This window comes from Sorex fumeus, unplaced genomic scaffold (assembly GCF_029834395.1).
Source record: "Sorex fumeus unplaced genomic scaffold, SorFum_2.1 ptg000029l, whole genome shotgun sequence".
Classification (NCBI taxonomy): domain Eukaryota; kingdom Metazoa; phylum Chordata; class Mammalia; order Eulipotyphla; family Soricidae; genus Sorex; species Sorex fumeus.
In genome coordinates this window covers 13,024,469-13,039,667 of record NW_026606086.1, presented here as the reverse complement: position 1 = coordinate 13,039,667, position 15,199 = coordinate 13,024,469, and the positions used below count along the sequence as shown (strand labels likewise).

The following is a 15,199-nucleotide window of genomic DNA, read 5'->3' as shown; positions in this document are numbered from 1 at the left end:
AATTGAGGGAATGTTTTTCAATTTGACATGTAATATTATAGAATTCTCACTGGGAATTTGGGACAGGAAGAAAGGATAGCAAACTACTATTAAATTCCCATAGCAAATGTATCTTCTACTCCTATGAGTAAAATGGAATTATAAAGTATACACAGTGTGAAACAAAGGATAAAATGAAAAAGTGAAAATAATTATAAAAATAAGAAAGCTCATACAGCAAGAAAACAATCTTGTGAAAGCTTTCCCTAATCAGCCTTATAATTCACATCAATAGAGCCAAGAATAACCATTTATTCTAATTTTATTATTATGATCAAGAAGAAAAATTATATTGATTGTATTAGTTTATATCCTTTGTCAGCAACCATGGCAAATCTAATTTTAAGACTACCTCTTTACATTTCTTTCTTTTTTCAAATAGATTTGGCTAAAGTTGGGAGGAAATAATGAAAAACCACACCAGAGTAAGCACATTCATTCTACTGGGATTGACTGATGACCCACAGCTTCAAGTTCTCATATTTATCTTTATGCTTGTCACTTATATTTTGAGTATAACTGGAAATATGACAATCATCTCTCTTACCTTAGTAAATTCTCAACTAAAATCTGCCATGTACTTTTTCCTCCAAAATTTCTCCATTTTAGAGATCTCATTCACCACAGTCTGCGTTCCTCGATTCCTTTACAGCATGTCTACTGGAGACAGGACCATTACTTATAACGCTTGTGCTAGTCAACTTTTTTTTTACATTTTTCTTGGATCCACAGAATTTTTTCTTTTGGCAGTAATGTCCTATGACCGTTATGTGGCTATCTGTAAACCCTTGCATTATGTGACCATAATGAGTAGTAGAGTCTGCAAAAGATTAGTTTTCTTCTGTTGGGTTGGAGGTTTCCTAATCATAATGCCTCCACTTAGCCTAGGCTTAAATCTAGAGTTCTGTGACTCCAATGTCATTGACCATTTTCTCTGTGATGCATCTCCTATTCTCAAGATCTCTTGCACAGACACATGGTTTATAGAGCAGATGGTCATAGTCTGTGCTGTGATGACCTTCATCATGACCCTTGTGTGTGTAGTTCTTTCCTATATATACATCATCAAGACAATCCTGAAATTTCCCTCTGCCCAACAAAGGAAAAAGGCTTTTTCCACCTGTTCTTCCCACATGATTGTTGTGTCTATGACCTATGGAAGCTGCATTTTCATTTACATTAAACCTTCAGCCAAAGAAGAAGTGAAGATTAACAAGGGTGTGTCAGTACTTACTTCTTCCATAGCCCCTATGCTAAACCCATTTATATATACCCTGAGAAACAAGCAAGTGAAAGAAGCATTCAGTGACTCAATCAAAAAACTTAAATTTTTTCAAATTAATAGAAAATTGTTTAAATAGTGGATTTTTTTCAGAAAAGTTTAATATAGAACTAGAGCTCATCAGCAAAAAAAAATATTTGGTGTGTATTTATAAAAGTCAAAAGTAAGTTTTTATATGCTGTTCTAAATATTATTAAAAAAAAGAGTCAATGTTTCTTGAATCTAACAGTAAGAATTTGAACTTTCATATTTGTCTTTTTGCTAATCTTGTAATTATTAAAAAAAAAAAGGGTCAAACGTCCTTAAAGTACCTGTTTCTCAAGTACCTCTTATTCAAATGATTCAGATATTTGGGATGACATGTATTCTTTATCTGCTAACTTTTGGATTCTCCTATGTTTGGGGAGCACAACAGGGTTTATATTAAGCATAGTCAATCATAATAATAAAAATTTTATTTTTATCACAGTCTTCCTTTTGAAAGATACTCTTGTTAAAACATCAATTCCAATAGCAGATAAGTAGAGTTATAGAAAGATTCTCTTCATTGAATATTTCTCACATGCATTTGAAATATCTAAGAAGCTTAATTGTTAGCAAATTGATCAAGTAATTGTCATACAAATTTAGGGTTGGGCACCATCACGCTCAAGGCCGCTTCCCACATGCTCGGGCCAAGCCTCAAAATGAGTGAAGGTATTCCTGGGCCACGCAGCCTCGAAAGCAAAAACAGCCTCATGACACATCATAAGACACTTCCTACCCATCGTCCAACAGTACCACACCACATCTGATGGGGTTCAAATAATAGGCAACAAATCATAGAGGGAAATATATATATATATGCATTTATCGATTCTTCTGCCCCTCTCGGAGAGCCCAGCAAGCTACCGAGAGTATCTTGCCCGCATGGCAGAGCCTGACAAGCTACCCGTGACGTATTCGACGTGCCTAACACAGTAACAACAAAGTCTCCAATGGAGACGTTACTGGGCCCGCTCGAGCAACTCGATGAACAACGGGAGGACAGTGACAGTGGACAGTTCAGGGGTTGAAGCAATAGCACAGCGGTAGGGCATTTGACTTGCACGCATGTGACCTGGTCAGCCCAGGTTCGATTTCTCTGTCCCTCTCGGAGAGCCCAGCAACCTACTGAGAGTTTCTCCCCTGCAGGGCAAAGCCTGGCAAGCTACTCATGACATATTCAATATGCCAAACACAGTAACAACAAGTCTCACAATGGAGACGTTACTGGGCTCGCTTGAGCAAATCGATGAACAATGGGAGGACAGTGCTGCAGTGCTAGTGATATCCTAAAGAATGTCTTAATTGACCCTGCCAAAATAGAACAATCTTCACACCGTTTCCTCTATGAATACTTTTTTGTAGTATTTCAGTGGATTTTCATAACAGACAATACAAAATATATTATTTTAGTTGTGCTTTGGGGCAGGAATTGAGACTTGGGATGGAAACATCCCAAATTTGGTGGTGGAAAGGTGTAATGGTGGTGGGATTGGTGTTTGAATATTAAATGTAATCAAACATTGTGAACTGTCAAACAAACACTGTCCTCCCATTGTTCATCGATTTGCTTGAGTGGGCCCAGTAATGTCTCCATTTTGAGACTTCTTGTTTCTGTGTTTGGCATATTGAATATGTCACTGGTAGCTTGCCAGGCTTTGCCATGTGGGCGAGATACTCTCGGTAGCTTGCCAGGCTCTCCGAGAGGGGCGGAGAAATCCAACCTGGCTCAGCCAGGCTGGCTGCACGCAAGACAAACACCCTACCTGTATGCTATTGCTCCACCCCATTGTGAACTATCTTATAAAATAAAAAAAAATTTAAAGTTTAGTTAAAAAAAATTTAGGTTTGGGGAATATGCTGACAACCCTGAAAACAATTTCATTTTAATTATTCTATGTACCAAATTCTCTATTACTTGAGAGTATCATGAGAATATTTGAAGTTAAAAAAATTTTAGAAAGAAAAATCTATTTTTTCAAATATGTTAGATAGGGAGGATAACTTTCATTAAACACTAGAAGATTAGCAAAAAGTCCTATGAAACTGATAATAACCACCACCTGGCTATTAGAAAAATAATTAACTTTGCTTAGCTTTAGTTCTTCATTTCCAATCTAGAGATACTGAAATAATATATAATTTTGAGCTTCTTATGAAAGTTTAGAAGTGATATTAAAAAACCTGAAATTTAGCATCCCTAGATAAATAACAGCTGCCACCTGTTCTGAAAACTAAAGCATAACCACTAGAGTCAGACTACCTTGATTTCATCCCCAACTTAACCATTTTCTAGTTTCAATGTCTAGAATAGGTAGCACAACTGTCATTTCTTTCCTAGTCTATAAAAAAATGATAAAAATTGCAACTCTAATATAGAGCTGTAAAGACATGATACAATGTATTTAAAAGACACTGAAAAGTTTCTGACACAGGGCCAATAGTATTATTATTCCCTATATTGGGTAAAGTGTCAGAAATTTGGGTCAACACCTTCTTTTTTTTAATTAATTTATTTATTTATTGAATCACCATGGGAAAGGTTACAAAGCTTTCAGGTTTAGGTCTCAGTCATGCAAATATCAAGCACATTTCCCTTTACCAAAACTTATTTTTTACCATGAAGAACCCCAATAAAACCCCACCCCCCCCCACCCCTCCCAGTTCCTGTGGGGCAGATGAATTCTAGTTAACACTCTATCTGCTTTGATTAGATTCATTGTTTCAATAAAAGATTCACCACTATTATTTAGAGTTTACACCCCCCCAAATCAGACATGCTGACAAAGCATTGTGAAGTGATTTGCTTTCTACAGCTGGGTTCAAGAATTATATGTTGGTTTTGGATTTCTGCTATTTTACTTATTGACCCTGGAAGTATTTCTACTGAAAGTCAGATAGTTAAGAAATTGGTTTCTGTGCTCTGGAGTCGTGGCCGGGCTGGAGAGCCGCTAGTGGGGGTCAACTGGTGGGCTCGGTAGGGCATGAAGGGCGGACCGAAACGCCCCCCTTCCCATGAGGTTTTAGTCGCCCCCACTCCCCCGGCTCATACCTGCTGTCCGCAAGGCTCCCATGCGGCCGCCATCTTTCTTTCCAGAGAAGAGAGGGCAAATGGGGCAACACCCTTTCTCCTCCGGCAGACTTGATGGCCTGGATTAACGCATGGTCCATTCACTTTTCTGCTCCAAGCAGTCGGGTTCTGCATTAAGTCCTTGTGCTTCTGGGGCCGTGGCCTTGCTGGAGAGCAGCTCGTGGGGGGCAACTGGTGACCTCGGTAGGGCGTGAAGGGCAGACCGAAACGCCCCCCTTCCCATGAAGTTTTAGTCGCCCCCACTCCCCCGGCTCATACCTGCTGTCCACAAGGCTCCCATGCGGCCGCCATCTTTCTTTCCAGAGAGGAGAAGGCGACTGGGGCAACACCCTTTCCCTTCCGGACAGACCTGATAGCCTGGATTAACACATAGTCTGTTCACTCTTCTGTTCCAAGCTGTCAGGTTCTGCATTAAGTCCTTGTGCTTCTGGGGCCGTGGCCGTGCTCCAAACTTAACTATGATTTTCAGAGAGAAACGTTGGGTGGTTTACTTCCCATGGATTACTTTGTATATAGATAGATGTCGCGCGGCCGCATGAGCGGCCACGCGGTTTTGAGGAAAAGTCCTAGTTCCCGCATACTCGAGCTGTGGTTGTAGAGGCTTCTGGTCACCGGGGTTCCATCTGGGGGAGGCGGGATATGGTACCTACCCCATCTGGGGCTTCCCGATGATCTCGGCTCTTTTTGGAACCTGGTTTTTTTTTTCCCTTCGGGATCTGTGGATCCCGCCCTCCATGTTGTCCTTCTCTTCGGCTGAATGCTGTCAGCACCTTCTTTAATAGAGAACTAAATTGATTTGAAAACTGTTTCCTTTTTAAAGATGCATAATCTTGGGACCAGAGCAGTAGTACAGTAGAGAGGGCACTTGCACACGGCCTACCAGTGTTCAATACCCAGCAGCCCGTATGGTACCCAAGCTCTTCCAGAATGATGCCTGAGTGCAGAGCCAGGGGTAAACCCTGAGCACTACCAGGTGTGCCCCCCCCACCAAAAAATAAATATACACAATCTCTATAATCTGGCTTGCATCATTTCTGTGACAGAATCTGTGATCATTTTACCTGAGTTAATCCTACATTTTATAGTTTCTAATCTCACACATTCTGAGATAAATATTATGATCTCTGGCATGGTTTTTGTATATTTATCTTTATTTTTACTCTTCACCTTTCTCCAGAAAAATGTATCTGTATTATATAGCCCTAATATTACAACAAACCTAAAACAAAACAAGGATCATTCTACATAGCAACCTAAGTGAAAACCTAAGTAGCAGAGGGTCAGGGAAATGTACTGTACGTAGGATCTTCCTTTTCATGCAGCTGAGCAAGTTCATTCCCCACCACCCCACAAAGTCCCCAAAGTAATGTCAGGAGTGATCTCTGGGACAGATGAGGAGTAAGCTCTGAGCACTGCCAGGTGTGGCCCCAAAACAAAACAAAAACAAAAAAAAAAACTAACAAAAACCCCTAAATAACAAGGGATGAGGAGAAATATTAGAAACAACAGAGACAGGGGTCAAGGGAATTCAGTTACATCTGTGGCATCAAGGAATTACAGAGCTAAATGTCCAAACCACATAGTCAAAGGCACTGAAATCACAAGACTCAAACTTGAATACCAAACATAAAAGATGCCTGTCAAGCTGGCATAATGGGGCTGGGGTGGGGTTGGGAGTAGGAAAGGGAGAAACACTGGTGAAGGAAAGTTCAAATGGGTGACAGGATCAGTGATGGAACATTGTATGTCAAAAGCCAACTATGAATAACTTTGTAACTAACAGTGCTTTAATAAACTAAAATTTGAGTGAAAAAAAAAGAAAATTTACTGAATCACTGTGAGATAGACCCTTACAAAGCTGTTCATGATTAGATTCAGTTACACAATATTCCAACACCCTTCCCTCAATCAGTGTACATTTCCCAGCACCAGTGTACCCAGGTTTCCTCCTATCAACCCCCAGCCCCCACCCCCTACCTCTATGGCAGGCGCTTTTAATCTTTTCTCATCTCCCCCATCCCCCACCCATCTCTTCTTTTAGACATTGTGGTTTGCAAAATTGATACTGAAAGGCTATCAAGAATATCCCTTCACCTACTTTTAACACTCAGTTCTTTCCCAGTGTGATCTTTCCCAGCTATTATTATCATATTGGTCTTTTCTTTGTCTTACCTACCCTCAGCCCCCCACACACAGGTGGTTGATTCCAAACACTGACTATTCCACCTAGTCTCTGTTTGCCTTGACCAAAGATATTAGCATTCTACTACATAGCACTGTAGCATTGTCCTCCTCATTGTTCATCGATTGGCTCAAGCAGCCACCAGTAATGTCTCCATTGTGAGACTTGTTGTTACTGTTTTTGGGCATATCAAATACGTCACGGGTAGCTTGCCAGGCTTTGCCATGCGGGCAAGATAGTCTCGGTAGCTTGCCGGGCTCTCCGAGAGTACTGATGGTAAGTTCAGTACTTAGGGGCGAAGGAGTCAAACCTGGGTCAGCCACATACAAGGCAAACGCCCTTCCCGCTGTGCTATTACTCCAGCCCCTACAATAATAAAACAAAAATAATTAATAGGAAATGGGGCAAAAGATCTAAACAGAAATTTCTCAAGAAGAATAAGAATATGAAATGATATTCAGCATGATTTATCACTGAGTAACCGCAATTCGAACAATGCTGACAGAATATAAAACACCTAGTAGAACAGCTAAAATCCAAAACACTGAAAATAGCTATTACTAGAACTATAGAGCATCAGAAATTTTCATATTGTACTGGCATGAATTCAAAAATGATACAGCTACTTCAGCAGTTTCTTACAAAGTTAAAAGTGGTCTGGTTAAACAGTCTAGTAATTTTGCTCTAAAAAATTTTACCCAAATAGGGTTGAAAATTATGTCCACACAAAACCCTAAACTCATATTTATAGTAAACCCTGAACACTTCTGGGTGTGGCATAAAAATCCATAAAATCCCCAAAATTGATAAACAAAAGTTCTTTCTCTCTCTCTCTCTCTCTCTCTATATATATATATATATATGCATATATATCCCTCACACTATGCACCTCAATTTCCCGTATTATTAACAACTTGTATTGATATTCTACATATATTTCTATCAGACAATATTGATATGTCCTTAACTAAAGTCAATTTACATTAATCATTCTGTATGTTTTTCAATTTTATAGAAATTGAATTTATAGAAATTTATAGAAAGGCAGAACACTAGATGAAGGACAACCATGTGAACAAGCCGGGTTCTGAAAAGGATTCAGCACCATCGACCATATCCACACGATTACTAAGCTCATTGAGGTTTCTCAGGAGTTCAAGAAGCCGCTCTGTCTAACATTCATTGATTTAAAGAAGGCCTTTGATTCTGTTGAGACAGAAGCGGTCATAGAAGCCCTAGCCAATCAGGGCATACAAACTCAATACATCAGGATCCTCCATGAGCTCTATTATGGATTCACTACCAGGATCTCACCATTCTACAAAGAAGTAATCATCCATGTCAAGAGAGGGGTTCGGCAGGGTGATACCATTTCACCAAAACTCTTTAGTGCCACCCTCGAGAACATCATGCGACGACTGGAATGGGAAGGAATGGGAGTGAAGATATATAGTCGGCAACTACACCACCTCCGTTTTGCTGATGACATCATTCTAATAACACCAAACATCAGCCAAGTGGCACAAATGCTGACCTACTTTGATCGTGATTGTGGAAAGGTCAGATTACAACTGAATCTCAAAAAGACAATGTTCATGAGAAACAGTCTTGTTCCTGATGCTCCATTCACTCAACAGAAACCACCATCTCCGAATGCAACAGTTATATATATACCTAGGTCGAGAAATCAGCATGATGAATGACCTGGCACCTGAGTTACGGAGGAGGAAGAGAGCAGCTTGGAATGCCTTCAAGAGTGTTGAAGAAATAACTAAGAGGACAAAGAACCTCCAGCTCCGAGCACATCTCTTCAATTCCACTGTTCTTCCTGCATTAACATATGCCTCAGAGACCTGAGCCCTACGAAAACAGGATGAGAATGCTATTCCGGTCTCTCAAAAAAGAAATAGAAAGAGCTATGCTTGGAGTATCCCGATTCACTCAAATGAGAGATAGAATCCGGAGTTCTATCTCAACGCTCAAGAATCAGGGACGCTATCTCATTTGCCAAGGCATCAAAAATCAGATGGGCTGCACACGTAATGAGGTTTACATGACCGCTGGACTAGAGCTATTACTGACTGGATTCCATGGGACGTTAAAAGATGGCGTGGACACCCACCTACAAGATGGTCAGACTTCTTCGTCAAAACCCTGAATGATCGGTTTGAGGCTCTGCATGTTCCTAGAATGAGCAGACGCCATTGGGCTATGCTAGCACGCAACAGAGATGAATGGAGACGTTACTGGCACCCGCTCGAGTAAATCGATGAATAACGGGGTATCAAGTGATCAAGTGATGGATGTACCACAGTTTGTTTATTCATATTTTGCAGGACACATTAACTTAGTGTTTCTTGCAATTATGAATAAAGTTACCATAAAGTCTTCTATTATATATTTTAATATACCACAAATGAATCAGCCATTCTATATCTGTCCCATCCTTTGATCCATTTCACTCAGCATGATACTCTCCATGTCTATCCATTCATAAGCAAAATTAATGAATTATTTTTCCAAACAGCTGCATAGTATTCCATAGTGTAGATGTGACATCGTTTTTTTTTTTATCCATTCGTCTGTTCTTGGGCACCAAGATTTTTCCAGATTCTGGCTACGGTGAATAGTGCTGCAATGAACAAGGAGTGCAGATGGTGTTTCTGCTGTGTTTTTGTGCCCCCGGGGTATATTCCCAGAAGTTTTATTGCTAGGTCAAATAAGAGCTCAATTTCTGGTTTTATGAAAACATTCATCTTGTTTTCCAAAAAGGCTGGACCTGTTGGCATTTCCAACAGTGAAGGGGAGAGTCCCTTTCTTCTCATGTCCACACCAGCACTGGTTGCTCTTGTTCTTTTGAATGTGTGCCAGTCTCTGTGGTGTGAGATGATATCTCATTGTTGTTTGGATCTGCATCTCCCTTAAGATTAGTGATGAAGAATATTTCGGATTTCTTTTTTGAGAAAGTTTCTGTTCATTTCATCACCCCATTTTCTGATGAGATTCAATTTTTTTTCTTGTAGAGTTCAACCAGTACCTTGTATATATCTTTGATATTAACCCATTATCAGAAAGGTATTAGGTGAATATCCTTTCCCATTCTGCAAGCTGTCTTTGTATCCTGGCCATTGTTTCTTTTGAGGTGTGGAAACTTTTTAGTTTAATATAGTTCCATTTGTTTATCTTTGCTTCCTCTTGCCTGGTCAGTGACCTTTTATCTTTGTATTTTGCTGCTTGTATGTCACCATTTGGTGTGTATAAATTTCTAAAGGAGCAATTTCTCTCCTAGAACATCTTCAGTGGAATAAAAACATATTTTGACTTCTAGAGATCGTATTAGAGAGTACTTTATGGACACCAGCTATGACAGAGGCTGAGGAGCAGGGCCACTCCACACAAGGTTGAAGCCAGTAGGTACTCCAAAGCCATAATGTCAGAGACTGAGTAAGATAGTGGCACTTGCTAGGTATGTACTTAAGAAGTTGAGCAGTATCCTCTGTTCTAGAATTTTTTTAAGTTATAAAAACAAAAATACATAATTTTAATGAAATATATGTCCCCTTACTCAATTTAATAGCAACACCAACATCTTTGTTCATTTATATAAAAATTTTAATAATACTATACATTGTAAGGAATAAAATTATAATGGAATTAAATTTAATTAAAATTTAGATATTAAGAAAACCGTTTGTTTTCCTTGACCTTTACAAAACCTATGTTTATTGCTCACATAGCCATAAATGATGAGTATAATATATTTACATAAATGTTTTGATTTATGAACTATGAGAGGATTCATCAATACTTCAACAATGATTCTATCTGTATTAAATATATATGTTCTATCTTATTAATTTTGAGATTTTCTTACACAATAGGTAAATATTAACTATCAGTACTCTCATCGTCAAAGTTATTTCAATGATATATATGTATATATATGTAAGCATAAGTACAATCAAAACTACAGCTGCGCATTATCTTACTTACTGTATTGTGCCTGTGTGCCAGTCTCTAATGTATTGTCTTCATTCCTATGAGGATAACTCCTATTATCATTTTTATAACTGCGTGTTTAAGGCTTTTTGCCAAGATCAGTGTGCACAGGTTCCATAGAGACTTATTGAACCTGGTCTCCAAGGACTCTTTTGATTATTCATTATACTGAAAGTTTGTTAAAATAAGCTAAGGACCCAGGTTGTTAATATATAACCGTCTTTTTCCCTAGGAAGTCAAAATATCAAGATCTAACAGAACTGAAAAATTTCTTGACAGTTCTCAACTCAGGGTGGGTTTTTGTTTTCAAATTTATGTACCATAAAAAAATACTCTATGTTTAAAATAGAATTTTTGCGATTAAAGTTTATAATTTTCACTTTTAAGTAACACAGAAAGATCTATGTATTTCTAAGTTCACATAAATACAGAGTGAAATGAGTAACAGAGAGCAAAAAGTGATCAATTTTAGCCTTACTAACTAGTGTTCCTAAATAACCACCTGAAGTTATGAGTGACTGGCAAAAAATGTAAGTACAAAAAAGGTTAAATTTTTTATGCTCTTTGCAATAACTTGTTATAAACTCATTTTCTAGAAAGAAACATTATGTATATCTTTATCAAGTATTTTATTGGAGTGAAATTTGATATTTTGTAGTAAGACCAAATTATATCATTTTAAGTATATTACTCTTGAATAAATTCATAAGAGTCTGATTTTTATGTTTTAATCTGAGAGCTATCAAGACAATAAACTTTACCTTATCTTTAATTGGAATTTTGTCAAAACGGAAGAAATACATACACATTCATATACTCACACATAATACCCCTGTTTTTATTACAAATATTGATTCATTATAACATTAACATGAACAGAAATGAGTCACATTCGTGTTCACTTACATTTACACTTACACACACACACACACACACACACACACACACACACAATGTTTAAACAGATAAATCACAGTGGAGAAAATCCTGAACCCAGAGTAATCTTTGAAAGACAGGTGCAACAAGAGAGACAGTCCCTATGGTTTCTGAAAGTCACAAGCAATCTCAAATTGTCCATAGCAAATTAAATGAGTAGAAAAATAAAAATAGAGATTCAGAGTAGCATTGCTTGAATGATATGATACCAAATTACTTCGAATAAAAATGAAAATGTGAATAACCGTATATAGTGAAGTAATAATTAGTATATGACACACAATATTAAATATATATTAGGTGTACTTTATGAGTGATATCTTGAGAAAAAATTATCTAAGATAGTTTTCATTTCAATTTACACACAGTAGATTGATTTATGCATTCTACCTAAAGTAATGTTTTTTGTCTCAAGAAGAAGAAAAACTCAATTTTATTTATTTTTTATTAGTCCATAATGATTTGTCCTTGTTTACCAATAATCTTTAAAACATGTGCTTCATCATAAATACTAAAGATGAAAAAGGAAAAAGTCTATAAGTATTCAACAAACTTGTTCTAATAATTCAATCCTGGAAGTTGCCTCATCACAACACCTTGGTGGTTTCTAATAAATAGCCTGTTAGGCTAATTCAAGCTTATATATGCTTAGCTTTATATGAAAGAAATATTATTTTTACTGTTCTGCTTATGTAATGTGTTCTGCTTTTGTGTCTGAAGTAAGAAAATTTTGTTTACATGCTCCAAATTTAGTTTACTGATTAAGTAGATTTAAAATAAAATTATTTTAGTAAATGAAATACTATGTTGTTTTTAGAACACAGCAAATAGACAATTAAAATGTGAAAAAAAAAACTTACTACAGTATCACTTTAGTAGAAAGAGAAGTAAGTTGAGTCCAAGCTCAGTGGGACCCATTGTAGAATTTAATTTAGATGAACCCTGCTGTCCCTCAAAAAAACAAAATTCAAAGCAATTTAATTCCCTATGAATTTACTTCTCTATGAATTTATGAATTTACTTTTAGGAATTTATGAACTTTCGATGAGTTTGCTTCTGCCTGCCAACCCTAATTGTGAACACTCTAAATACGTTTGTGAGCGAATACTAAGCCCCTGTCAACAGGAAGAGTGTATTTTAAGTAAAAACTAGAAAAAATGTGAAATCACATAAAATAATTCAGGTCTGTAGGGGAGTGCTTCTAATTGTCAGTGACATAAGAAAGTTACAAACCTTCTTGGAGGTACTGACTGCGAGTCTGGAAACAATTACTGGTAATGAATTGACAAGTTGAAAAGTAACCTTAGAAAATCATCTCTGTGTGACCATTTGGTCATTAGTTTAAATAACCCAATTAGACTATTTAATTAAAAATCCAGAAGATTATATTATGCCAAAAGTATTGGAAACAGATGAATTTATTTAATTGGAAAAACTGAAGTAGTAAAAATATAGTTACCACTTAAGTCTAATATAATATTACATCTAGCCAAGATGACTACTTTAAGATAACCAAGCTAGCTTGGTATTAACAGCTAGTGTTACGCCCTTGATTTAACTTCACTATTTTCTACTAAAGTGTCTCTGAATTTTTCATGTAGATTGAACAGAAAACAGGAATCCATGATGAGAAACCACACAATTACAACATTCATCCTTTTGGGACTGACCGATGACCCACAGTTGAAAGTTCTCATTTTCATCTTTCTTTTTATTACCTACATGTTGAGTGTAGCTGGAAACCTGGTTATTATCTCCCTCACCTTCATAGATTGCCATCTTAGGACAGCCATGTATTTTTTCCTCCAAAATTTCTCCTTCTTAGAGATTTCATTCACCACTGCTTGCATTCCCAGATTTTTGTACAACATATCAACAGGTGACAGAGTTATTACTTATGAGGCCTGTGCTGCTCAAATCTTTTTTACATACCTTTTTGGGATAACAGAATTTTTCCTTTTAGCCACTATGTCTTTTGACCGCTACGTAGCCATTTGTAAGCCCTTGCATTACATGACCATTATGAATAACAAAGTCTGCAATAGGCTTATTATCAGCTGTTGGCTGACTGGCCTCCTTATCATAATTCCCCCACTTGGCCTTGGCATCCAACTGGAATTCTGTGACTCTAATGTCATTGACCATTTTTTCTGTGATGCCACTCCTCTCCTAAGAATATCATGCTCAGACACTTGGTTCATACAGCGATTGATTTTAGTGTGTGCTGTCGTGACCTTTGTCATGACCTTGGTGTGTGTTGTTCTGTCCTACATTTATATCATCATGACAATTCTAAGATTTCCCTCTGCTCAGCAAAAAAAGAAGGCCTTTTCCACCTGCTCTTCCCACATGATTGTGGTTTCCATAACCTATGGCACCTGCATCTTCATCTATGTCAAACCTACGGCAGAGGAGGAGATGATTCTAAATAAAGGTATTTCCATACTTGTATCATCTGTTTCACCTATGTTGAATCCATTTATTTATACGCTGAGAAACAAACAAGTGAAGAAAGCCTGGCATGACACAATCAAAAGGATTGCATTCTTCTCACAAAGAAAGAAGTAGTTGATTTATCAAATGAAAATTTATAATCCTTTAATTGGAACATTCTACTTATGGGGTTTCTTTATAAACTTGCTTAAAGTTTTATGAACATTTCACAACTTCTTTGACTTTGTTGATGCTATATGACTTCAATTTAACTCTTGGATTACAAATATCACTAATAATTTTATCCATATTGATACAATAATACAATTTAGAATTAAAAATATAAATAAGGTAGGATAAAGTAATAAATTGGTTTGTAAGAATATTGCAGAAACTAGGAAAATATGGTCACTGTCACTGTCACTGTCCTCCCGTTGTTCATCGATTTGCTCGAGCGGGCCCAGTAACGTCTCCATTGTGACAATTGTTTCTGTGTTTGGCATATCAAAAACATGGTAGGTTACAATAAGGCCAAACTATTGCCAATGAAACAAATGTAAAATTGTTGCTACGGTCTAATTACTACTATATTTGATGTTGCATTTATTTGATAACAAATGGAAATCCTTAAATGCCAGAGATCAAGAGGTATTGAAAACACCACAATAAACTAACAGTAAACATGCTGTTGATAGGATGAAAGTAAATAAGAGATACAAAATCGGTTCAAGCAGAATAAATTTAAATGTGAAATAGAAATGAAATATGAGATCTCAATAACCACATAATAAAAAATTATTAAATAGCATGAGGCTAGATTATCATATTTTTATGCTTTGTCAATGAAAATAATTTGAAAACAACCTGCCCTTTGACAAATTCAGATAAGTTTTGAGATTTTAATCTATTGAATTGTTAGTTACCTTACATAACCAAATGCAAATTTACATAAGTAACTTTATGTGTCTACACATAAGATATGAAAATTTCAAATAAAATTTTAAGATATACATTTTAAAATTAAGTTTATGTTAAAAATTGATTAAAATGTTGAAACAAATCACAAGCTATCTTGTAACCAGTAAAAATAACAATATGTATAAAGTGCTTTTAAATTGTGTGTGCTACCAAGTATTTTTGTGCATATAAATTCATTGAGCACGGTAGTATATGATTATGTATTTTAAGTCAGTTAAAAATAAGAAATGTAGGG

General features: G+C 36.8%; 2 protein-coding genes across 2 annotated transcripts; both read left to right on the top strand.

The window, feature by feature from the left end:
* Positions 1–446: 446 nt before the first annotated feature.
* On the top strand, positions 447–1,385 carry LOC130024790 (olfactory receptor 6C2-like; the record flags this gene model as incomplete). Its single annotated transcript, XM_056115569.1, has 1 exon — positions 447–1,385. A coding segment is annotated over exon 1 (939 nt), but the record flags the coding sequence as incomplete, so codon positions are not given.
* An 11,791-nt stretch (positions 1,386–13,176) lies between these two features.
* On the top strand, positions 13,177–14,121 carry LOC130024632 (olfactory receptor 6C2-like). Its single transcript, XM_056115332.1, has one exon. It carries the CDS (start codon positions 13,177–13,179, stop codon positions 14,119–14,121), a length of 945 nt encoding a protein of 314 aa, XP_055971307.1.
* Positions 14,122–15,199: the final 1,078 nt, after the last annotated feature.